The sequence below is a fragment of the Xiphias gladius genome, chromosome 1 (genome assembly GCF_016859285.1).
Source record: "Xiphias gladius isolate SHS-SW01 ecotype Sanya breed wild chromosome 1, ASM1685928v1, whole genome shotgun sequence".
NCBI lineage: Eukaryota > Metazoa > Chordata > Actinopteri > Istiophoriformes > Xiphiidae > Xiphias > Xiphias gladius.
The window spans coordinates 7,698,663-7,724,104 of record NC_053400.1 but is presented as its reverse complement, the minus strand read 5'-3'; the positions used below and the strand labels follow the sequence as shown (position 1 = coordinate 7,724,104).

Genomic DNA, 25,442 nt, shown 5'->3' with positions numbered 1-25,442 from the left:
TTCATGTTTGGCGATCCTCTCAGAGAGATGCTTCATATCCTGAAAGCCTGTCCCACCATAAGCCAAATAGATTTCAACATAGCATTTAAGAATTCAAAATCAATAGCTTGTAAACCACCATCCTTGTATTGTTTAACTATTTCAGATTTCTTCATGTAATGAGCTCAATGTCTCCCACTTTGCAGTAAAGTTGTGCCATCCGCTTTCATTGCTTTAGGCTTTGGACATGCATCTTGTTGTTTTTCCCACACATGAGGCACCTGACATTGGGAGCATGAAGGTATTGGATGTATTAAGAGAGCCCAAATAATTTTCTGACTTCAGAAACACACCATCTGAATTTTAAAAAAAAATCTTACGTATCCCATCTTACATGTCTTAAATATATATTGTAATATACTGTAAGTATTTCATTGTATGATTCAAATTATTTAAAAATATGAAATAAGATAATAGCCATGCGCTGTTGAACGAAACTGGTGTGAGGAGTCGAGGCAGTTCATCTTTTGCTTTTCTATTAAAAAATCAACCACAGTATGAAGGCAGAATGCCACAAACACTTCCTGAGCTTTATAAACAATGATATTGTGAGATGATACAATAACTTGCTAACCTGATAAGTAACAATCACTAATACATTTCTTCACCCACTGGCTGTCAAGCAATTTGAATGCTGCTGTATCAATATTTTGTCAAGGAACGGAGAACAGGGCTGTGTTATGAGGCCACTGTTGTATTGATGCTCCGTAATATTAGTCTATAATCGCCAGATTACTGAAACATGGCTAGACTGTGTCACTAAATTTACAGGATTCAAGTTCAGGCCTTGAAGATTTGTCGTTGAACCTGTAAAACCACTTTCACATAGATAACACAGAGAAAGCCCTTTAGAGTTGATCTGTGAAAGGCTGGATTATCAACTGGGTAGAGCAGGAAACTGGCATAGGGCCTCAGAAATCCAGGGGTCCTGCAAGTGCTGGTTTGTGCTACTTTCTATCTGGCCATCATATTAGTTTATATACATTTATACTCCTGTACAGTTGGTGGCAGTATTGCACCACCAAGTTGTTGGTTAACCATCATAAAAACCAAGGAAGAATTTTCTTGTCTCTTCAAGCAGTTGACTGCTGGTGTGGAGAGTAGCTCTCCCTGTCTGTAAACTTTGGCTGGGTCTCCTAAACAGCGAAAAGGCTTCACCTCCTGTGTGGAAGAAGGATTACACAGTATGGCGTTAAACCTCACCATCAACACAAACAACCCGCCTCTTGGTGAGTTGCAGCCCGCGACCCCTGAAGAAATTCTTCAGTGAGTCGTGTGTTTTGCATGCAAGCACTCAGTGACATTTTGCTAGCTAGTGGCTGCTGCGTGTCAACCTAACAAATGAGTTGAACCCAGTTGGAAAATATTCCAATTTAATGTTTATTTGCGTATGTTCAAATGTTGGACAGCTGCCTCCCGGAGAGTGAAGACATTGGAGTTGTCATTAGGATCACCGGGTTAATGCGGCAGGCATGAAAATAAATGAAAACAATAATAAAACTTTAATTTTCAAATAAGATTGTATAATTTACTTTACTGGAAACCAAACAAATTGAATAGTGGGTACGGCAAACTCACATATCACGATTTACGAGGTAGCTTTGTAAGTTCTTCTGCAAAGTAGCAACGCCTGTAACTTGATCTATATATGAATAGAAATTGGTTTGACTGTACGTCCATATACGTTCAAACGGGGTGGGTTACTTAACGTTACTAGCCGGCGGCTCATGAGGGTGTATACCTGTCTGTATAGCGAACAAGCTAACGCTAGCTAGCATGCCGCCGTGGCACTCACAAAAGAACATGTGGAGAGTTTGTTAAAATTTCCTTTTGTTTACAGCAGCTACCTTACACAATAGTCGTCCACTTTAAACTTTCCCTGTGCAAGAGATGTAATATCGGTTTATTGTATGCAAAAAAGTCTTTATGAACTCGGAAATGATCATGGATAAATCGTAGACTTCAAAGGGTCATAACGCTCATTGAAATGCTGACATTAGCTAACTCTGGCTAGCTTTACTCTGTTTGCGTTTAGACATATACAACGTTACACGTTGCTAAAATGTATGTATAACCGGACATAGTTTGTTAATGAGTGAGAGTTCATTGTGTCGTGTTCAATGAAGTGTGAACAAGGTTTTTCTACCAAGATAAGCTAATGTAATGACTAGCTTTGACACTGACAGCGCCGTCGTGCGTTTGTAGTGAATTCAGCAGGCTGATGCAAGCACCCTGAAACGTGGCGTGTTGGATTGGGAGTGCATTATGTTTTTTGGATACTGGTTATCTATTGTATGTGTATAGCACCAGCACTCTTCCTGGAAAGTGCCTTGGTCAGCGTACAGGTGTGGTGATTACAAACCTAGTTTTCCTCTGCAGAGGAGAAATGACCAAAAGTAAAACAATCTCTGCAGCTCCTCCATCAGACATTTGTGGTGGATTATTGAGATGTAAGATACGCCTGTGTATGACAAAAACAGACAGCCATGGGTGCTGAAAGTATGAGAAAAGGGATTCTGTAATTGGACGAATTTAAACTCTTACCTAAACGCCCAACATCATTGAAGCTGAACTACATTATTAGACAGTAGGAGTCTGTTATGTATCCAACATTTTAATGTTATATTATGTGTTGAAATTTAGATTGTTACTTTTCTAATCTTTTTATTAACTTAATTTAAAACTCCCAGAGAAATGTCTATGTAGAGAGAACCCTGATGCTACAATTTAGCCATATTACTATTACCTCTAACGATATGAAGTCATATAAACACTTGTACTGACATGTATTAGGTAAGCAGGCTACATAATTACTGAGTGCACAGCTGTTGAAGCAGGTGGAGCTAAAGATTGTGGGTTGGGCAGAGTAAAACGAAATACTGCAGTGTGCATGTTTTGCACCATAGGACCAGTTCAACTGGTTCAGAAATCAATGTCTGTGAATATTTTCAGTCATGTAAGTTATGGTTTTTGTGAACTGAAGAAGGCTTTCGGATAAGAGGCGAAGCATTTTCATGAATCCTAAGCACGTCCAATTGCCCTTAACATTTGTTAAAGTGACTTTGTTTAGGCTGCTCAGCCACGTTTACCCAGAATTACAAGCACACACCAACAAACACTTTATTTCCTCTTCTGTCCTGCAGGGGCGCTTCTGGCCGCAGAGCATGTGAAAGACAGTGTGCAGGTATTGGTGGAGGAAGGCAAAAACACCCGCCTTCACGTCTCAGAGTGAGTGACACAATTATTTCATCAAATTTCAGCGATCTAACTGAGCTCCAACATGCACTGTAGAACCAAAGAAGTAAATGGGGATATGTAGAAATGTGTGTCTGTTGATAGGGCTAGAGGCTGTGCAATTTATCTCTTAACGTTTTTATTATTGATATATCTCATCTGTGTTCTCTGTCCCTCCCTCAGTGCGATCCAGTTCAATGATGCCAACTCTATCAGTCGGTACTTAGCTCGGGTGGCTCCCGCTCTTGGCCTCTATGGAGCCAACATGATGGAGCAGACTGAGGTGTGTGTATATCTGTGTGTATTTGAGATATTTTGCAACAGTTTGGGGTTCTTGCTTCTCATTTGAGATTCTGTCTGGTCTCTGCAGGTCGACCACTGGTTGGAGTTCAGTGCTCGCCATCTGTGTGGTCAGCCTGGTTTGACCGTGGCACTGGGTGAACTGGACATGGTCCTTTCCATGCGGACCTTCCTGGTCGGACATGCTCTCACCCTGGCTGATCTCTCTGTCTGGGCCGCCCTCAAAGGTCAGTACCATCCAGGATGTGCCAGTTTGGATCTCCACGTATTTTACTCTCTGTCTGTTTCAGTGTGGAATTTCTGCAGTTAAACAGGTGGAATGTAACACTACAGGTTGTGGTTTTTATCTCTGCAGGTCATGAAGAATGGCCAAGCCAGGGCAAATCCTTCTCCCACATCAGTCGCTGGTTCTCTTTCCTGAGCGCACAGGTTCCCTTCACTGCTGTGGACAACAAGTATGCCAGTAAGAAAGCGCCAATGAGCAAATCCAATGTAAGTGTAATTTCAGCCATTCACTAGTGGTTTTAACATAGATTTTTTTACAACATTAGGAGAAAAAGAATGTTTGGTACTGGGAGATCATTAACATGGAATGTGTGAAACTGTATGAATGTAAACCCAGTTGAAAAAGATGAAACGTTGATGTGAAAATGTTTTCTTTTAACAAAACTAACACAAACTTGTGTAGAAACTAAACTGTTAATCTTGATAAACCAAAACCTTGATTGATTGATTTGATTTTTGATTATTACGTTTGTAATTTTAAGATTAAAATATCAATGATTAAAATAAGACTAAAGAGAGAAATGCGCTTTTTCTATATTCCTGACTAACTGTGTCTGTGTTCGACAGTCTCACGAGAAGAAGCAGGATGTTGGAAAGTTCGTGGAGTTGCCAGGAGCTGAGATGGGCAAAGTGGTGGTTCGATTCCCTCCTGAGGCCAGTGGGTAAGGCTTGATCTGGAGTTTAGGAGATGCTCAGATTATAAATGAGCATTAGATCCCTAATTGTGTACTCGGAGTTTGATCCCTTTCTTAACAGGGTGATTTTTTTTTTTTCTGTCTTTCTGTGGTTAGATACCTTCATATTGGCCATGCCAAGGCTGCTCTGCTCAACCAGCACTACCAGGTCACATTTAAAGGCAAGCTCATCATGCGCTTCGACGACACCAACCCTGAGAAGGAAAAGGAGGATTTTGAGAAGGTTAGGCATCCAAGGTCTCAGAGCAAATGGAAAAATAGAATTGTGAATATTGTGAATTAGCCATAATATTTCCAGACCACCTGTAAGAAACTGAAAACAGTACTCTTTTTTCATTATTCAGATGAAAAAAATTCCAATAAAAAAGACTTTGTTTTCTTATTTTCCACATGTTTGCTTCTCCTCAGGTGATCCTGGAAGATGTTGCCATGCTCCAGATTCATCCAGACCAGTTCACCTACACAAGTGACCATTTTCCCATCATAATGCAATTTGCTGAACAGCTGCTTGCTGAAGGCAAAGCCTACATCGACAACACCCTTCCTGAACAGATGAAGCAGGAGAGGGAGCAGCGCATTGAGTCCACATGCAGAAATAACAGTACGGCTAGGGACACATACCATGATAACCAGTCACAGTGAATACTGAAGCTACAATATGCAAATTTCTGAATGGTCTGAAGCTGTAATATGCAACTTCTCTCTCTCCTCTGTAGCGGTAGAGCAGAACATGAAGATGTGGTCGGAGATGAAAGCTGGAACAGAGTTTGGTCAGACCTGCTGCATGAGGGCCAAGATTGACATGAAGTCCAACAACGGCTGTATGAGGGATCCCACCCTCTACCGCTGCAAGAACGCTATCCACCCCCGCACCGGAAGCACCTACAAGTACTTGACTTATTAGTCTTAATGATTTTTAAAAACAACAATTTATGCTTTAACATCTAGAGTATTTGCATCCACTATTCAAATATTCAAATATTCAACAGATATTAATTGTCAAAACTGTCCATGTCTTTCCTTCCAGAGTTTACCCAACATATGACTTTGCCTGCCCCATCGTGGACAGCTTGGAGGGTGTAACCCATGCTCTTAGGACCACCGAGTACCACGACCGTGACGAGCAGTTCTACTGGATAATCGATGCGCTGCGCATCAGGAAACCCTACATCTGGGAGTATTCCAGACTCAACCTCAATAACACCGTGCTGTCCAAGAGGAAGCTCACCTGGTTCGTCGACCAGGGATACGTCGACGGATGGTAGGTTTAAATAAATTTCCCCCAGTATTTCTTCTTTCTCTTTTCACTTTACTTTTTTCCCTCCCTACCCCCATGTTCTCTTTTGACTCTTTCTTGCTTTGTCCTCCAGGGATGACCCTCGTTTCCCCACTGTCAGAGGAGTCCTGAGGAGAGGAATGACTGTGGAGGGTCTGAAACAGTTCATAGCAGCCCAGGTACATTTGTCAGCCCGTCACAGCTAGAGAGGAGCAGGGAATACATCTTTATAAAACAAAGATGGGAGCTCAATTTGATAGACTGATAAAGGATATACGAAATATATAAAATTCTTAAATCCCTCCCTTTTTCATACGTGAATATTTAATGCAAATTTTATTAGTGCTGTTGTCAGAGCAACAGGTCTTAAAGCCCACACCTGGAAAAGTGCAGGTAATTGACATTTCAGGATGGCCAGTGACAAAGATGTTTTAGGAAGAATTCCATACATGAACTTGTTTTCAGGTACAAATGGCTCATATCTCAGAGATACAATGAAATTTTTTTTTAAGAGAACGTGGGTTATTGAAAAATCATTATGATCTGTTGATTTCAGCTAATTATCACAGTCTAATTACGTACAGTTATACTCGATAAAATATAAAACAAAGTAACTGTGTACACTAAAAAAGAACCAATCCAAATGTTGAGATACTGTGAGCCAAAAGAGATAAACTTGACTGATGATCAGCAGATAGCCAGTCATACTTGTTTTGCCTTTATTCAAAGTGTGAGCTCAAGATAACTTCATTCATGATTAACAAATCAGTACGTAAACTGTGTTCAAAGAACCTAATTAGCTGGATGAGATTAAACAGGATTATTTAAACATGATAACAGCATGCTCTATTTTATGTTCTTTAATGTAAAAAATGATATGTCATGTCCTTTAGAGGCACTTAGCATATCAAGATGTAGCATCTTTTAAACGGCAGGATGCCATAGTCTATGCTAACAGGAAGTCACAACATCAACATTGCGATTTAGTCAAAATTTTATCCTCTAATATAATGTCCATGGAGTACAAAGGACTTTAAAAAAAACTGAATTTAATATTTTGCTTTTCTTTTATCCTCTTCTTTCTAGGGAGGATCGAGGTCAGTGGTGAACATGGAGTGGGACAAGATCTGGGCCTTCAATAAGAAGGTAATTTTTCCTCTTTGCCATTTTGCACTTAAGTCTGATTGTCTGAACCCAGCAATAAAAATGATTCTGATAAAGATTTGACTCCATTTTTACTGAAGCCTGTTTGGCAGGGCTGCAGCTGTACAAATAAAAACAAATATTTAGATCGGTCTCACTGATAACTTTGACTCTTACCAATTATCTTAAGTAGTAGTAATACACTGAGCTATTTTTGCAGGGTAAGAGCTCATAGTATAACCTAGTTTGTATGTTAATGTAGTAATGGGAAAGGACAGAGTCCTTTTATTTATCAGGTTCACTTCTACCACTACAGATGTGTGGGTCAGTTACGACCACAAAAACCAAATGGATCAGAATAAAACATGATGCATGAATGTGCTACGAGGTTCAGAGAATTGCCCGTGGATTCACTGCTGGCATGGCTTCTTTCTGCTTTGCTGTTCTCATTCTGTTTTTAACACTTTAATTTGCCACCTCTTTCCCTGATCCTCATTAGCCCACCATTTCCCTCCACAGTATCCCCAGTTACACTGAAAACCTCAAAACCCAAACCAGCTGTTTCATTTCATGTCTGTCAGTTGTTTGTATTCATGTTTTGTTGTCCATCATTTTCATCTGTCTGGACATCATTGTTGCTTCCTCTGTGTGAATTTTTTTTTTTCCCTTTTCTTTTCTTTTCTTTTTCCTTGCCGGCACTTGCTGCTTCATCCCCGAGTCAGGTAGAAGGTGTGAAGTTAATGAGTGCAATCCAGACCTCAGTTTGAAAAGTACATTTTATACTCATCATGTAAGACTAGTCTTAGTTGAATTTTAATTGGACTCTTAGGATTCTCCAGAATGTCATGATAATGATGACATTTGGCTTGACGTTGAGATTTAGGAACTAACAGCTGCTTCTGCTTTTGCAAAGGGCCTCATATGCATGTTCAACTAACCCGCTCCTCCCTGTCCTCTTCAGACAGTTTCATGTCCCTAAAGCTCTCAACTTGACAGTATTTAAAGTGTCACTGTAACACTAGATGGGGAGAATTAAATGTTATTCATTTTGAATGGTCCAATATTGAGGCCATACTTCTGAATTCAATGACACAGGCCTTGAATACCCATCATTTACAGTTTGTTTATTTAATGGTAGATATTGTGACTAGCCTAACCTTGGATAAAATAGATTGATGTGCATGGTTTTAAATTTCAGGGAAGTACAAGCCATTTACTTTGAAAAGAGTAAAAGTCAAAATAAATAAATAAATAAATAAAATTGGGGCTTGGCTTGGGCCAGAGTAAGAGAGACAAACCAAACCACAAAGGTGTAATGGTGAGGGGAAACTATGCAAACGGTCCATTCTATGTAAATGTGTCTCTACCTTTACCCTCTCTCTCTTCCTCCCTTCTTTTATCTGACATTAAACAGCATCTCACTCTTCTGTTTCCAAGCTGCCAATTAGCTGTCTGAAGGTACTCCTCCACCTCCTCGTCCTCCTCTTCCTCATTTTCACCCACTCCCTCTCTGCTTTCATCATGGGCTGGTTTATCTGAAAATCCACCTGCAGCCTTCACTATTTTACCAGCCAAACAGATGATCAGAGTACTTATTGTATAAATGTAGATAGGGTTTCCAAATACCTCTCAAAGAACAAAGTTACTAAGAAGCACAAGGACAGCCGAGTTTGTATTGACCAGACACATGTCCATTAAATCCTGTAATTTGTCCTCTCCTGTGTCCTCCAAAAGGAGGTCATAGTCTGCACCTGGGAGCTAGTAGAGATTCAAAGAAGTGTTTGGTGAACTAGTTATTTTGGGTTAGATTCTCTACAACTTTGAATTAGGCCCCCATGTAAATGCTCAACTTGTGTCGTGGCACAAGAATTGGTAATATCACAAAATGATGGATCAGTGTTCGCTCTTGCACACCATGTTTTTTTTTTTTTTTTTGTTTGTTTGTTTGTTTGTTTTTTATTACCAACTTGTTGCTTTTCATCACTTGCTATTCTCCCCCTCATTTACTTTCAAAGATCCCAGATTTGAAGAGACATTTTTGTAGGTTCAGTTTTCTGTGGTCATAATTACATGGATCTGACATCCATCAAAACAGGGTATCTGCAGGTCTTGAAAAGTCTTTAAAAACCATTGAATTCAGCTCTCTCAAAAAAGGCCTGAGAAGGTATTAAAAAGTCTTAAATTTCATGTACAAAGGTCTTGAATATTTTTTTCTTGCATGCTGTAGACAGTAATATTAGTTCTAACTGTTGGCTGTCGGGAGACAGTTGCTATGAGGCTCAGCGACTCATGATGATGAAGTGTCATTTTAGCAAAAACTTAAATTAAAAAATTAAATATTAATTTAACTGGTCAATCTGCCAATCGACTTTTCTGCTGCTTATCTACAAACAACGTGGTCACTTTGTAGTCTTTTTGTGTCTCTTCGTTGTTGTTTTGTGTCGTTTTGCATCTCTTTGTAGATGTTTTGCCTGTCTTTGTGGTAATTTTGTTTTTCTTAGTGGTGGTTTTGTGTCTGTTTGTGATAGTTTTACCTGTCTTTGTAGTCTTTTAACTGAGCTCTGTGACTTTCAAGCAAGAAACATTAGCAGTCACTTCATCCAGGTCATGTTTATCGAGTAATTATGTTACTAGGAGTTTTTGTAAGCAGATGAGAAATACTGACAAAACTGAGATATAAATGTCAATAAGTTCATGTAGTTAATGAGTCATTGTGGGCCTTATGTTTGTTTTTTCCGTCATTCTTTGACTGGTGTGAATGTGAAACGGGTACCGAATGGCATTCTGTGTGTTTATTAAAAAGATCTTAAAAAGTCTTAAGTTTAATTTAATTTAATAACACTGCAGAAACCTTGCAAGACTAATGCAAGTAGAGAGAAGAAAGGATGTTGCGGTAGCTTGGCAATACAGGAAATGGCATTAGCCTGAACCCAAACACCGAAACAGACATGAGAACAATGAAACTGTATTGTCTTACTTAGAGTGGACAGGATGCTCTACCCTGAAGCCCTCCTGTGAGTTGGGCTGATTTTAAAACCAGAGAGTGAGATGGTTGGATTTTATAGAAGGATTTTCCAAATGTAGCTTTAAATCTCTAAACAAACTGTTTACATAAACTTCAAAATATAGTTAAAGTCAAGCCTTGCCAGGACATTCATACCCAGTGCGACCACCCCACCCCCCCAGACCCCCATCTCTTCCTCTCCATCTCTTCCCTTCCCCTCATCTTTAGAGACCATTGCAGCTTTTTGAGTGAGCAGCTGATAGGTTTCCTCTTCATTTATTGATTACATCCACTTAATTTAACATGTTTAACATTTATGTAAGATTTCAGAAGTGCTTCTCGCTTTGTCCCAAATCGCTAACCGCAAGCACCCTATGGTGAGGTTACTGTCCGATTCACTCCTCACAGAAAATCCGCATTTTGTCAGCCTGTCCTGATTACAGCTGAGAACTTCAAAATGTTTTTTTCAGTAATGACTGTAACCTTATTGTAAAAAAAGATCACAAGAGAGAAACTTCCAATGTCTGATGTAAGAAGTGAAAAGTTATGATCAATAATGACTAATGTAAACCGATAGATATTTTAAATTTGATGCTATAACACCTCTGGGAGCATCCACAAACTCTTCTGTGATCTTCTGGTATAATCTAAACTACATTGCCCTTGCTAGGATGACGTTTATCTGATGTTTAGTCTATCTCTGCAAATCATTCAGGTATCGTCCTGGCCCTGCTCCTACACACTCAAGCTGGCTGGTAAAATAGTGAAAGAGGATTGTGGCTGAATAAGCAGCTGAATAAAAGCTTGTTTCCCTGACCTGCATACAGTCATGATTAACTCATGAAATCAGCTTTTCTTTCCCCACTCGTCTTTCATGTTGGGAGTCTGACTTCCTTTATTTGTCATTTACCAAGTCAGGGTATTTTTGTGTTTTGAATGAAGCTTCATCATTTTCTGCTTTGCCCTTTCATTACTCAGCATTTTGTATGTGGAAATTGTCATAGAGCACCAGTCTTCTTATACTGACCTGTTGTGTCTGTGTCTGTGTGTCTTTGTCTGTTTGTGTGTAAGGTTATTGATCCAGTTGCTCCCAGATACAGCGCCCTGTCCACCTCCTATGTGGTTCCCGTTTCCGTCCCAGAGGCCACAGAGGAGATGAAGGAAGTTGCCAGACACCCAAAGGTTAGAGGTCTCTCTCCCCCTCTTTTATGATTTTTTTGTTTGTTTTACTTTTCAGTGCTTAGTGAAATTAGTGAAGCTTTGCTCCAACTCCTCCAACTGTCCACAAATGTCGCACTCATCGCAGCAAAAATACTCTGTTGTGGATAGCATTATTTGGCTACAACTCCACCAGCTGCAGTGTGTTGGTTCCAAAGGCTGGTGTTCCAGTTGATCTGATTGTCTGATCCCTGCCTTTCTCTGCTCACCTCTGTACCATTTTCTTCTTGGTATATGCTGGCTCAAACTGATTCACTACAGTAGATGTAGATGTACCGTGGTCCTGAACCACATCACATCTGGTCTTCCATAACTTTATGCATACGATACCTATTACTAGTTGAAACTGTTCTTTTTGTTTTGTTGGTATCTTTTCTTTCAGTAGTCCGTATAATGACAGAGCTGTAATTTAAATCAAACTTAAGTCCCAAGAGCTTTCAGGATGGTCCAGACCTCCTTAGCTTGTTAACACTCCATCAGGAGGAGGTGTTGTATTTCAACATCATCACAGTAAATCATTGGACACACCTTTGTTGGGACAAAACTACTCCAAGAAACTACAGCTCTTACTGGAAGTCTACCAACCAGCCCTGATCCTCCTATGAGGATGCACATCTGACCTGGATGAATGGAGCGTTTCTGTGCTGTCCTGTTGCTAAAACTGTCTTCCATTCTGAATTCAGTAAAATAAATTTCCTTGACCATTCAACACAAGTAACTATCAAATTATAAACTATCAAGTTTTTATATTCATGTTTGATAATTATTTATATTTCCTGTAGAGTTTCCAAACATCATGGCTTATGAATTCAATGCTATGTGGCAGCTAAAGGAAGAACTTCTGTGGTCAGACCTTCACTTCCACACATAAATGCATCCCCAGCAAGAGTTCACAGCTCTCTCTGTGATTTCAACGCAGGTTTTTTTTTAAAAAATTATGGTAACTTAACAAAAACCAGCGTGGACATGCGTTTCATTATGATGCATCATCTATGTTGAGCAGGTTTAAAGTCTCTGCATCTTTATTTCGATAGTGTACTAAAATGACTTTAAACCCATATGCCCCAGGGGGATACCAAAAACGCATTTAAAAATTTCAGCATCACTGGCATGAATTGGGAAATAGTCGTCAATAATGTAATTTGTACGCACATAGGATTTACTGGACTAATTGTGAAAAACCGCTGTTATGGTCCTTTAAGCTGCACAGAGGCTTTACATCTTTGTACTAGGGAAATATAGCGTGTTCTTGTTCTTCCTCCAGGAAGAATCCATATGAAGCAGTGTATATATCAACACTGGATTTTAATAGAGATTAAATTCAGTGATTCTTAATTACAAACAACACTATGCTGTAGTGTTGGAAACTTGGATCTTCAAGAAGTTATTGTACCACAGTTGTCTCTTTGTACACATGCTAGTGCTGAAGTCATTTCTGTGCCCATCCAGAATGCAGAGGTGGGTATGAAGGAGGTTTGGTATGGACCTCGAGTTCTGATCGAAGGAGCGGATGCTGAGACTTTCTCAGAGGGCGAGGTGGTCACCTTCATCAACTGGGGCAACCTCATCATCACCAAGATCAACAAGTACGTATAATCATTGGTCAGCTAATCCATATAGTAGTAAAGAATCACTTGCTGCCATGTTAAAGTAATGATATGCTTTTCCACCTCTCTTTCCACCTTTCCACCTATGTTTTCACCCCCTTCTCACCACTCAGAGGGGCAGATGGTAAGGTGTTGTCCATGGAGGCTCGTCTGAACCTGGACAACAAGGACTACAAGAAGACAACAAAGATCACTTGGCTGGCCGAAACGAACAGCGCCCCCCTCCTGCCTACCATCTGCATCAACTACCAGCCTCTGATCTCCAAAGCTGTCATCACCAAAGACGATGACTTCAAAGAGTACATTAATAAAAACAGCAAGGTCTGCTCTGCAATGTGTTCCCTTAACATTATCTTAATGTGTCGGACATGTCTCTTTTCATACATTTGCTGTGGTCATTTTTATATACATTTTTTTGACTGTCTCCTTTTTTTCAGTTGGAGGAGAAGATGCTTGGAGATCCCTGTCTGAAGAACCTGAAGAAAGGTGACATCATCCAGCTCCAGAGACGAGGCTTCTACATCTGTGACCAGCCCTATGAGCCAGTCAGGTGAGCGAAAGGACCTGTTCATAGAGATTATCAAATACACACCTGAATCTGCTCAGTGCAGTATCAACCTTTTCTGCTGTCTAACTGTTTTGATTTCCCTACCGTCTGTGTCTAACTGTGGTTAACATCTGTAGTCCTAACAGCTGTAAGGAGAGCCCCTGTGTTTTGCTCTACATTCCTGATGGTCACACCAAGGAGATGCCGACTGCCGGGTCCAAGGACAAGAGTAAGAGCCAGGCCGCCAGCAACACAGTGAGTACTTCTGAAGAAAACCCCATTCAAATGTTTTTTAATTATACACCATTGGTCTGTGTCTTTAATTTTATCTCTAAGTCAGACCTGTTAACATCGTGAAAGACATCCTCAATGATCCAACAGTAGCACTCAGGCTACAAAGTGTTCCACTTGTTCAGCTGTAACCCAGAGCTTTTCTTCTTTTTTTGGTTCTTAGCATTCACTAGTTGTGGGAGTAACATTACTAATCTAAACTGTAGTATTAGGCTTTGAGCCCAGATTGAAAGGCACAAGTACAGCCAGAGTATTCAATCAAAAAATGCTAAAATTAACCTGCAGTTGTCTCTTTGATGTCTGGGATAAACTGGTGCCTGTCCATTTCTTGCTCTTCTTCTCCATCTGTAAATCTGCCTAATTGTCTTAGCCCACCACCGCTACCAAGGCTGCCTCCAAGTGTGCCCCTGCGCCTGCCTCAACCTCAGCTGGTGACCTGTTCTCTAGCATTGTAGCTCAGGGTGACGCTGTCCGTCAGCTAAAGACTGCCAAAGCCCCTAAAGACGAAGTGGACAAGGCAGTTCAGCAGCTGCTTTCTCTAAAGGTGCATCATCTGTAACTAAAAGAAATTAAACTGTAAGTAAAGACACTTACTATTAATTATTCAAATGATTTATCATACCATTCTTTCTCATTCTCTCTGAAGGCTCAGTTTAAGGAGCAGACAGGTTTGGACTACAAGCCAGGCATGACCCCTCCAACTCCTGCTCCAGTCCTGCCCACATCTTCAACAGACTCCGCCTCCTGCCCATTCACCCGCGTTGCCCAGCAGGGTGAGCTGGTCAGGAAACTGAAGGCAGAGCAGGCACCAAAGGTACCTGGAAATTTGTCCAGCCACAAATCATGTCCACAACCTTTTGTCCAATCAGTATTTGTGTCCCCATCTGTTTGTCCAATCATCTTTCATGTCCCAAGTCATTTGTGCATTTGTTGATATCGAACTGAGTGATTTGTCCAGTCAATTATCGTGTCATCATGCGTTTGTCAAGTAAATTCTCATGTCCCCATGCCATTTGCATGCCAGTCAAGTTTATACTTAACTACCTGCAACAATAAGCTGGTTTGTTGATGGTACCAGGACCAGATTGATGTAGCAGTGAAGCAGCTCCTCGCTCTAAAGGCGGAGTTTAAAACGTTGACTGGTCAGGACTACAAACCAGGGATGGCCCCACCCACCGCTGCTTCCCCTACTCCTTCCCCTGCGACCAACTCTTCCACTTCTTTGGGCCTTTATGAGCGTGTTGCACAACAGGGGGAAGTTGTGAGGAAACTGAAGTCTGAGAAAGCCCCCAAGGTATACAAATGCAACATAGCAAACAGTAAAAAATGGTGCTTATTAAAGCCTAAAGCATACTTGTGAATATCAGTGTGATGCCATAAATAACTATCACATATCACAGATGACTAATAGCTCATTACCCATACAAACACCATTTTAAAATACTGGTCGACTACACATTTTTCGGTTGACTGAGACCGTAATAACAGATTAGTCCACTACTCGACTTTGCAGTGGGACAACATTAGGGATCAGGGTGATGAATGACCACTAGAACACAGAGAAATAGTGCTGAATTTCAAGTAGCTAGAGCTGAAATGTCTAGGCCATTGATTAATTAGTTAATCACCATAAAATTAGGCTACAAGCAAAACTGCCCACATTCTCGTATTCAAGTGCAAATTGAATAACTTTGGGTTTTCGACTACTGGGTGCACGAAACGAGACATTTGAAGACATTTACATTTTTCGCAATTTTATTCACTTTTTATTATCCTAATGATGCGACTGGATAACAAGTGTTGGAATAGGTTTCTAGAGTAGGTAAATTTTAACATTTATAATGTATGCACTTAAAATGCACCCCATAAATACTAAGAACTTGTAGCTGGAAACAGTAAATGATGTTGCGCATCAACAGTTAGTCTAACCCCCTCTAAAAGGCGACTGATTCCACACCAATGATGATGAAAATTAACGTAGGCATAGAAGTTTTATATGCTTGCATATATGGTTTTCTTCATCAGTATCAAGATTTAAAAACCACATTTTATTGGAATATTAACATTTTTACCCAGTATAAATCTCAATTGTGCACATGTGCTGTTTTAACAGTGTTTAAGCATTACAGGATTATAAAAACTGCCATGGACTGAGAGACAGTATCCTTCCTGTGTCTCTAGGACCAGGTTGATGCAGCAGTGAAACAGCTGCTTGCCCTGAAAGCAGAGTATAAGCAGGTCACAGGCCAGGAGTACAAGCCTGGAGCCACCGCAATTCAGAAAGCCCCTGCCCCTTCCCCAGTCCAGAACAGCTCCAGCCCTGCCCCTGCTGCCACCGGACTCTATGATAAGGTCGCTGAACAGGGAGAAGTGGTCAGGAAACTGAAGGCTGGAAAAGCTCCCAAGGTCAGACTACAGTGTTTTCCCTACTTTGAGAGTTTTTGTGGTGTTTCCTGCTGCTTTGCCTAATGGTTCTTTTCTTGCTGGCCGTTCATCAGGATCAGGTAGATGCTGCAGTGAAGCAGCTTTTGGCTCTAAAGGCAGAGTACAAACAGCAGACCGGACAGGATTACAAACCAGGAATGCAAACCCCACCTAGCCCTTCCCATACCCAGTCCAGCTCCTCCTCAACCCTGTCCAGTTCTTCTCCACAGGCCCAGGAGCTGTTCTCACAGGTGGCCCTACAGGGGGAGCTGGTGAGAAAGTTAAAGTCTGAGAAGGCCCCCAAGGTAAGGAACCAATCACACGTTGGAATAAAATACAGATGGTAGTGGAGAGGGGGGAAAAAAAACAACTGTTCTTCCATTTCAGGATGAGGTAGATGAAGCCGTGAAGACTCTACTGGACCTGAAGAGCAAATACAAGACACTTACTGGAGAGGACTACAAACCAGTGGCTGCTTCTGGAGGTACTGGAGGAGAGGACAAAAATCGCAAGGAGAAGGAGAACAAGTCTGAGAAACAGGGAGGAGGAGGCAAGAAAGGTAAAGGAGACAAGGCTGGTCAGGGCAAGCAATCCTCAGGAGGATCAGGAGGCTCAGGAGAAGGTCAAGGATCCAAGAAACAAACAAGGTGAGAGACTGGAAAGAAGCAACAGGAGAGAGGTGAAGAAGTAGAACCAGGCATTTTTTAGAGCCGAACTTTGGGTAAAATGGTAATCCTTATTACAATAAATACTACAACCATCATTGTAAAAATATTGAGGAACAAAGTATTATTGTACTTAATGTATCTGAAGTCAACTCTGCAACTTTGGACTCTATATTATGATTTCTAAACCTGTTCACACTTTCATTGCCTTCACCCTCACTGGACAGACAGGTGGTAATATTTCGGTCCCATGCTGTGTTCTGCACAAGGCCAAGCAGGCTGGATGAAAAGCATAGATATAGGCAGTTACAGTTGGTTGTACGGGAAATGATTTGGCTGAAATTGACCAGCAGAGTCAGAATGTCTGAGCCAATAAAAAGTCTTTGTACTGAACTGTCTTCTAAGAATTCTGTCTTGATGAGCACATTATAGTTAGCTGAATTAGATGCCTCCTCAGCAAGATGCGTTGTTTTGTATGGAGGTGTTGAATTGTTACCATGATAGACTTTACATACAGTGGCTGGCAGTCGATGGATAGTTGTACTCCAACATTACGATGCCACGAGTCGAATATTTAAGCCTTTAAATAAATACTGGAGCACTGTGGGGACAGAGGCACATACTTGGATTTATTACTTGAACACTGAAGATGGATCACTGGAAGCACAACCCTCTGCTGCTGTAGCTTAACGAATGAAGAGGGTTTTTGTAATCAGATTTGGTGAGTCTAAATGGTTGGTGTGGTTTTCATCTGCTTGATCACTGCCTGTTGTCTGTTGTCAGCCGTAGGAGGGTGAAATTTGATTGCTGGCATAATGTGGGTGCTGCACTACTAATAACGTATATTCAGATTTATAGCCATGCTTGCAGCATGGCTCTAGCTATGGCGACGTCAGTCTGTCGGTCCACCACTTTGGGCCAGACGGGAATATCTCAACAACTACTGGACGAACTGAGATGACATTTATGGTCCCCAGAAGATGAATCCCATTGACTGACTTTTTCTCTATCAGCAACATGAGGTTTACATTTTTGGCCCTTAGTGAAATGTCTCGAGTATTATTGGATGGACTGTTGTGAAATTTGGTAGAGGATATCAATGGTGTCCAGAGCATGAATCCTAATGACTTTGGTGATCAGCAGACTTTTCCCTTAGCACCACCAGCAGGTCAACATTTCACTTTTGTTTATGATGAAATACTTACAAACCATGGTCATTCTCATTAGTCTCAGCTGTACGTTGTGTTTAGTGCTAATTAGCAAAGGAAAGCATGCTAAAAGGCCAAACTAAGATTGTGAACACACTAAACATAATACCTGCTTAGCAACAGGGTGTTAGCATTAACACTGTGAGCATGTTAGAAGGGTACAGCCTCACTGAGTCGCTAACATGGCTGTAAACTACTGTTTGCTGCATTTATTAAATGCAGTTTTTCACATTAGCACCCTTTGATTTTGAAGACCTGCTGAAGGCAAAAAAGGTTTTTTATGATATAAAGATTTTTTTTTTTTTTTTGTAAGATGCAAAAAGTACAAAAAATAACTTTTATTCTTCAGATCAAAACTAATAATTGTTATAATAATGAGGATTCTCATTTTGCCCTCATGGTGCTGGTCTCTCTCTAACTGTTTTTTCAGTTAGCAGCAGAAAACTGGTTTGCTGGCTGTGCATGGCTGGTTAGGTTGGGAATGGCTGTGTGTGAGTTGTTTTAATGCCCTCAGGAGTAATGATCATTGAACCTGCACGGCGATATACCTGTGGAGTAGACTCACTAACCAGGCATGACTTGACATACCAGTGTTTGTGGTGTGTCCTTTCCCAGGTTGCCTTGTCATCATATCTGAGCAGAACTTCATCACATTTTCCTTTCAATTTGACAAATAATTCTTACTTCATATGTTCTTCCATTGATAAGATCATGAAAGAACTTGAGACAGAATTTGGATCTGAAATAAAAATCCCAACTTTTAAAAAAAATTAGATGACCAGAAACATCTCAACATGCATTTAGACTTGAAGTTATTTATCCAGTATGTTGTAGTGTTCCTCATTTTTACATTTGTTTCACGCTAACCCAGTTGTCTTCCTCTTGAAAGGTTGGGCTTGGAGGCCAAGAAAGAGGAGAACCTGGCTGACTGGTACTCTCAGGTGAGTTGAATGAGCTCAGGTCCCATTTTCTACTTCCAGAAAAATAAAGAAAGAAAGAAATAACATGAAAATGTATTTTTGCTGTTGCCCTCCAGGTCATCACTAAAGCAGAGATGATTGAGTATTATGATGTTAGCGGGTGCTATGTGCTGCGGCCCTGGGCCTTTTCCATCTGGGAGGCCATTAAAGACTTCTTTGACCGGGAAATTAAGAAACTGGGTGTGGAGAACTGCTACTTCCCCATGTTCGTCTCTCAGGCCGCCCTGGAGAAGGAAAAGTCCCACATTGAAGACTTTGCTCCAGAGGTAAAGGGGGGGGGGCATAAATTGCAGCACTAACGGAAGTAAACAATAAAAATAATAATGCAATCCTTTTTACTAAATTGAAAAATATTGAATTTAGCACAACAATACAGTGGGACTGCACAAGGTTAATAATCCATTAATGGTGATGTTTTCTTTGTCAGGTTGCCTGGGTAACCCGGTCAGGAAAAACCGAGCTGGCAGAGCCAATTGCTGTCAGACCCACCAGTGAGACAGGTGTGAACCACGAGCTCTAGTGTACTTTGAATTTTAGACCAAACTGTATATAACTATGCCAATACACATTCTAAACGTATACAGTATCTTAGTTGGTTGTACAACATGTATGTTGCATTTAATGAAGCTGTTGGTGTGGTTTTGCTGCTCTGTCGTGCTTGGTATGAACCTCGGGTCTGTCTTTGTTTACCTCAGTGATGTACCCGGCCTACGCCAAATGGGTCCAGTCCCACAGAGACCTGCCAATCAAACTCAACCAGTGGTGTAATGTTGTGGTAAGTGTCCTCTAATAATCACATCTACACAATCTAATTCAGCGTCGCGTATTTACATTATCCATACATCTTACTGAATTGCTGAAGTCTTTTCTCTCTTCTTTCTGTTCTTCCTCCCCTACTCCTCCCTTTAGAGATGGGAGTTCAAACACCCCCAGCCCTTCCTGAGGACAAGAGAGTTCCTGTGGCAGGAGGGACATACAGCATTTGCCACCAAAGAGGAGGCAGCTGAGGAGGTAACGGACCTGTGAACCCTGATCATGATGTGTCAGTGCTGTGATGCAATGGTAGAACTGTTGTACAGAAGTACTTGCAGTACTTTCACTGTTTTTGTTTTTTTTTTTGTTTTTTTTAAACTGTATTGTACCAAACAGTAAGCCTTTGTATGCTTGGATTGTGTGTGCACGTGTGTGTGTGTGTGTATGTGTGTGTACATAGGTGCTTCAGATCCTGGATCTGTATGCCAGGGTATATGAAGAGCTGATGGCGATCCCCGTGGTGAAAGGGAGGAAGACAGAGAAGGAGAAGTTTGCAGGAGGGGATTACACCACTACTGTGGAGGCATTCATCTCTGCCAGCGGCCGAGCCATTCAGGTACATTGGTGTACAGGATTCATTCACTCGTTCCTGTCATCCCATTACACTGAGACCAGCAGAACAAAAATGAAGTTTCATTTGTATATCAACACTGGATTAGATGAAACTTTGATCACTAACGAGCTACAGAAAAACAGACAATGATTCATGGTAATTATTTTCCACTTTTTCACACGTAATCCAAATGCACTCAGTGATTGATTAGAGCTGATGTTTCAGAACAAAGTAAACATTGCAGTGTTTTAAAGAAGGACAAGATGTCATCTCGCCATTTTCACTTCCGTGTGCTTCCTTAGGGTGCTACATCCCACCATCTTGGCCAGAACTTCTCCAAGATGTTTGAGATCATGTTTGAGGACCCGAAGAACCCGGGCGAGAAGCAGCTGGCTTACCAGAACTCCTGGGGGATCACAACCAGGACCATCGGTGTCCTCACTATGGTCCATGGAGACAACATGGGGCTCATACTGCCACCCAGGGTCGCCTGCCTACAGGTAGAATTACTCACTCACGGGCATGGAAATGCAGTAGATATAGTTGGACGATTGTCCTCCTTTTCTTTTTTTTTAACTCAAGTGTGTACAAGACATCTGCTTTTTTCATCCCATTCTTATGTTTTTATTTGAAGTAAAAGAACAGATGAAGAACAAACCCCCGTCTAAGTAAACCACCGACCTGTGATAACCACTGATACATACAGAAAAAAATATAGCATATGCTATATAGTTAAAACTTATGTTTTCTTTCCAAGGTTGTCATCATCCCATGTGGTATCACTGCCTCCCTGCCAGAGGAGGAGAGGGAGGCACTGTTGGCCCAGTGCTCAAAATACCTGAGCAGGCTGCAGGATGCTGGCATCAGGGTGAAGACTGACCTCCGAGATAACTACTCCCCAGGATGGAAGTTCAACCACTGGGAACTCAAGGTCATTAATAACATGAGAATAAAAATAGTAGAATTAATTGTTTAACTTGATGTATGTGATATTGTCAAATCATAGTTTACAAAGAGCTGAACCTGAAGACGTACAATAAAAACAAGAATAGTAAACAATAAAGATAAGTCAGTTATCAGATTGGAACAAATGGTTACATAATAAACACTTATGGCAGCTTTATCATTGAATCTCTCTCACTTTCTGTCTACGTCTGTGTGTCTCATCCAGGGAGTTCCTATTCGTCTGGAAGTAGGCCCTAAAGATATGCAACAGCATCAGTGTGTTGCAGTGAGGAGAGACTCAGGAGCAAAGGTGACAATTCCAGAGGCAGAGGTGGAGAAGAGGCTGGTCGCCATGTTGGAGGACATCCAGAACAGCCTGTTCAAGAAGTAAGATACAGCACTACACACCGTGGTCAGACTTGCACTATACTTGGCTGACACTGGACTTTGGTTTCATTATTGATCTGCCAGTCAAGAACCACTGACTATAGGAAAGCAGGAGTTGTTTCTGGAGGAAGAAAGGATTTTACTTGTAAGTTTCAGTGTGGAAGAACTGCAGTGAAACCTGTGTCACTTGCTCTAAAGCCTACTGAAAGAATTTTAACCTTCTGGGATACATTGTCATATGAAAACAAAAACAAAAAATGGTAGGCTTTAGCCCTGCAGAAACAAATTTCTCATTCTCATGTCAGTCGGACCCTTACGCACACTTGGATTTGTACACTTGTACTTCTTGGGCTGCCATTTCATTTCTATAGGATAGCCATACTGCTTGTCACCAGTACATGTAGCTGTCATTGAGGCACAAAAAAAATGGAGGCATGCAACATTAAACTTAATGTTGTATTGCAGTTGGAGTAGATGGGTGTTAATAACCATCCTGTTGCCAGCCATGTGGAGAGAGCATTGTGTTAGAAATGATGTACACAGACTGAAAGATTGAGCTAAAAATGAGATACCAGACAAAGTGTGTTTGTGTGTGTTTGTCAGAGCTTCAGATGACCTGAAGAGTCACATGGTAGCCGCAGACACAATGGAACAGTTCCAGAAAGAGTTGGACCAGGGCAAGGTGAGTAAAATAACCCACACTCTGTGCAATACATTTCATTGTCTGTCCTCACCAGAGTAAATAATCGATATTTTTCTTGCTTGATAGATCGTCCAGATCCCGTTCTGTGGAGAAATTAAGTGCGAGGATTGCATCAAGAAAACCACTGCCAAGTATGTCTAATGTTTCACTGTCTGACATGACAGAGTCAGTATCTTGCTCTACTATTTGAGGGAGCAAATGATGCAGAGTTTGATGCAGAGTTTTGTAAAAAGTATTGAGTCACATGCAGTCTCTGAAGGGGAAAAAACGACATTCTGTCCGTTTTTATGTGTCGTGGAGTCACTTTAAAATGTTTTCATTCACTATTTTCAGTCAGGGTTATTTGTAAGGCACTATCATAATTTGTCCCTTTTCATATCAGGTTTTGGGAAAACACAAAATGTGATATAATAATTATTCCTGCCCAGTTTCACCACATTTTGCCCTGAGTACTAATTTCAACCATTTAAGATTTTTGTGCTCTTGTTCTTATCAGGGACCAGGACCTGGAGCCTGGAGCTCCATCCATGGGAGCTAAGAGCCTCTGTATCCCCTTCTCTCCACTGAAGACGCTGCAGCCTGGTCAGGAGTGTGTCAGCTGTAAGGAGCCTGCACAGTACTACACCCTGTTTGGACGCAGCTACTGAAAACCTGCTCTGATCTCAAAAGCGGATGAACATCGTAGTTGAAAAGGGCTTTCCTACCCTGTGTTTTTCTTTTTGATCTCCTGTGGGTCTGAAAGTTAATAGGGATGTGGAGGTGACCAGACTGTGGGATATAGAATGAGAATCTGTTTTTTGAATCTGAATATGTTAACAATGTTATGAATATGTTAACAATGTTATAATGCATCTGAAAGGAAGTAGAGGGGAAAGAAAATATTTACTCGTAAAATTCCATTTTGAGAGAAAATGGCTGTAGTGCTGTGTCTCGCCTGATCTCTAAATAACATGTCAGAGGAATACTAACTGTCCAGAAGTGGTTTGTACAAGGATGGAAATCATCAACAGAATCCAGGAACATAATAAATCTTTCCTGTCAGGCAAGTTCTTCAGCATGTAACGTGTCATCTTTTGGAGTCCTTCTAAATATGACTAGTGAAATCTTAAAAGCAGCAGATACATTTGGAAACCTCTTATTGTTTTTTTTTTTTTGTTTTTTTTTTTTTTAATAACTCCCTACTTGAAATTTCAGATTTAACATTTTATTCAATTCAATGTTTTTGTCAGCATTAATGAATTCTTCATGAAATCTGGAAAGCTAAAAAAAAACAAGTACGGATGGAAAAAATTTCATGAGAAGCAAACCTTCGACCTCTGTCTCTGGAAACGTACTCTTTACCTGCCGGCAGTCCCATCTCTCGCAGCCAAACTGACTCAGGAACTCTGCAGGTACTCAGGCTTGTAGTTGTTTTTCTCACAGGTTTGTTAGCCTTCCTCTGTTTGTAGGACTGGGTGCAGTATGTGGCTCATGGTTCACAGCTTAATGCAAATCCTTCAGATCCAACAGAGCCAAGTGATGTACAGCTGTGATGAACTATTTATCTGGTTAATAGCCAGTAATGTAGCCCTCTGTCACCTGTCTCCCATAAAAGAACTCTATAACTTGTCTATAATAAACAAATCTCCATGGCAAACTGTCCTATGTGTGTTTTTGGTCCTAGATAAAGATGGGCAAACAATCTTTAAACTAGGGACTCCCTGCATTGCAGAGTTGGTCATTGATTATATATGTTGGGATAATGTATTGGCAGATTGTGTAACAGAAAAATGTAAACATAAAATTAAGGCTTAGAATGTAAATGTGGTAATGGATTAAAATAGGTTATACCTTTAATTTATACACACTGTCATCAAACAACAGTATTTTAATGTAGCATTATATTGCACTGAACATTATAAGCTTCACAAAGTTGTGAAATAGTACAAGATTATTGTATTAGCCTAATAAACTGGTAACTATATGTGGGGAACTATACAATGTAATGGCCACATAATGCATTCCACAGCAAGCTTGGTTACATAATGCTCAGTCACGTCTAGCCAGCAGATCAAAAATTGCACTTCCTCCTTTTATTTTCAAAACAAACTTGAGGTAGGACCTGGTTACATAGGCAGGGTCTGGCACAGGGTCAAGTTCATAGATATGTTGCCCTTATTTTAGCCTTTAGGCATTGTCAGCAATTATCCAGATAAATTTAAGGTCTCTGCCCTGATTACGCATACAGTAAGCAAAACATTTTAAGCCTGAAAACAGAGCCTTTTAATAAGGTTCTTAGAGCTGGATATAGTTGAAGAAGCCAGTCTGAAAACACGTGAGAAATGAGAGGAAATGCGATAAAATGCTGCTGGCTCCAGCACGCTCAAACAATCTATTCGGGTGTTTCGGGGTGGATGGTGAATGTTGACCTGAAAATTATGCCAAACCACTGAGTTGTCAAAATATGTTTCACTGCTCCATGTTTTACCCTTTCACAGTATTTTACAGTTCATCTTAATGATAATAGACCTTCAGCCAGTCACTTCAGAAAGAACAATTGTACCACTGCTGGAGGGTTAAACTTTTTCATGGTGGTAAACTGAATCAATCCTTTTGTATTTCTGTTGTAATAGTTTTGTCCTTTTCTTACCTATATTATTTTTTGTTCTTGCAGCAATTGATCAATGTTTCTAAATGAAAGCTTCATGAAATTGCAATCCAATGAATAGCTTACATGATTCGTTTTTACAGGCATTTTGTTTGAAATATGAAATCACTCTTAATTATATAGAGGGCAAAGACCCCTAAAGGTCCCTTTTGAAGTCTCTCATCTCCATCCGTGCGGTCTTGTTAGCAGTACATTCCCACGCGTGGCCATCAGTCTGCCTCTTATTTTGAAAGCTAACACCGGAGGCACGTTGTGCTATAAATCCTTCAGCCGCGACCCCCTCCCTGTCAGTCCGCCCCGTCGAGCTGCGGCCCCGCTTCGTAACGTCCCCCAGCAAAAATGAGCGACAAAGGTCTGTCAGACGAGGCAGCGGCAGCAGCTTGCAAAGATGGAGACCCACTGACTAAGGTAAGAGGAGGGTTTTATTTTTTTTTTTTTGTCCCTCTCGAAGTTGAACTAACCCTCTACCAGACACTAT

At 40.8% G+C, this 25,442-nt stretch overlaps 1 protein-coding gene across 1 annotated transcript; it reads left to right on the top strand.

Moving 5' to 3' along the window:
* The first annotated feature begins 1,077 nt into the window (after nucleotides 1-1,077).
* Nucleotides 1,078-23,953, top strand: eprs1 (glutamyl-prolyl-tRNA synthetase 1). The gene is made up of 35 exons (XM_040126966.1): nucleotides 1,078-1,268; nucleotides 3,183-3,267; nucleotides 3,457-3,556; nucleotides 3,644-3,800; nucleotides 3,929-4,065; nucleotides 4,426-4,520; nucleotides 4,650-4,776; nucleotides 4,962-5,154; nucleotides 5,270-5,441; nucleotides 5,581-5,814; nucleotides 5,924-6,008; nucleotides 6,916-6,975; nucleotides 11,048-11,158; nucleotides 12,644-12,780; nucleotides 12,915-13,122; nucleotides 13,239-13,351; nucleotides 13,486-13,603; nucleotides 14,010-14,183; nucleotides 14,286-14,453; nucleotides 14,718-14,933; nucleotides 15,821-16,045; nucleotides 16,138-16,368; nucleotides 16,451-16,710; nucleotides 18,826-18,877; nucleotides 18,973-19,182; nucleotides 19,344-19,416; nucleotides 19,612-19,691; nucleotides 19,826-19,927; nucleotides 20,130-20,285; nucleotides 20,585-20,782; nucleotides 21,040-21,213; nucleotides 21,454-21,614; nucleotides 22,218-22,296; nucleotides 22,384-22,448; nucleotides 22,814-23,953. The coding sequence occupies exons 1-35, from the start codon at nucleotides 1,226-1,228 to the stop codon at nucleotides 22,962-22,964; spliced, it is 4,950 nt and encodes a 1,649-aa protein (XP_039982900.1). The 5' UTR covers nucleotides 1,078-1,225; the 3' UTR covers nucleotides 22,965-23,953.
* Nucleotides 23,954-25,442: the final 1,489 nt, after the last annotated feature.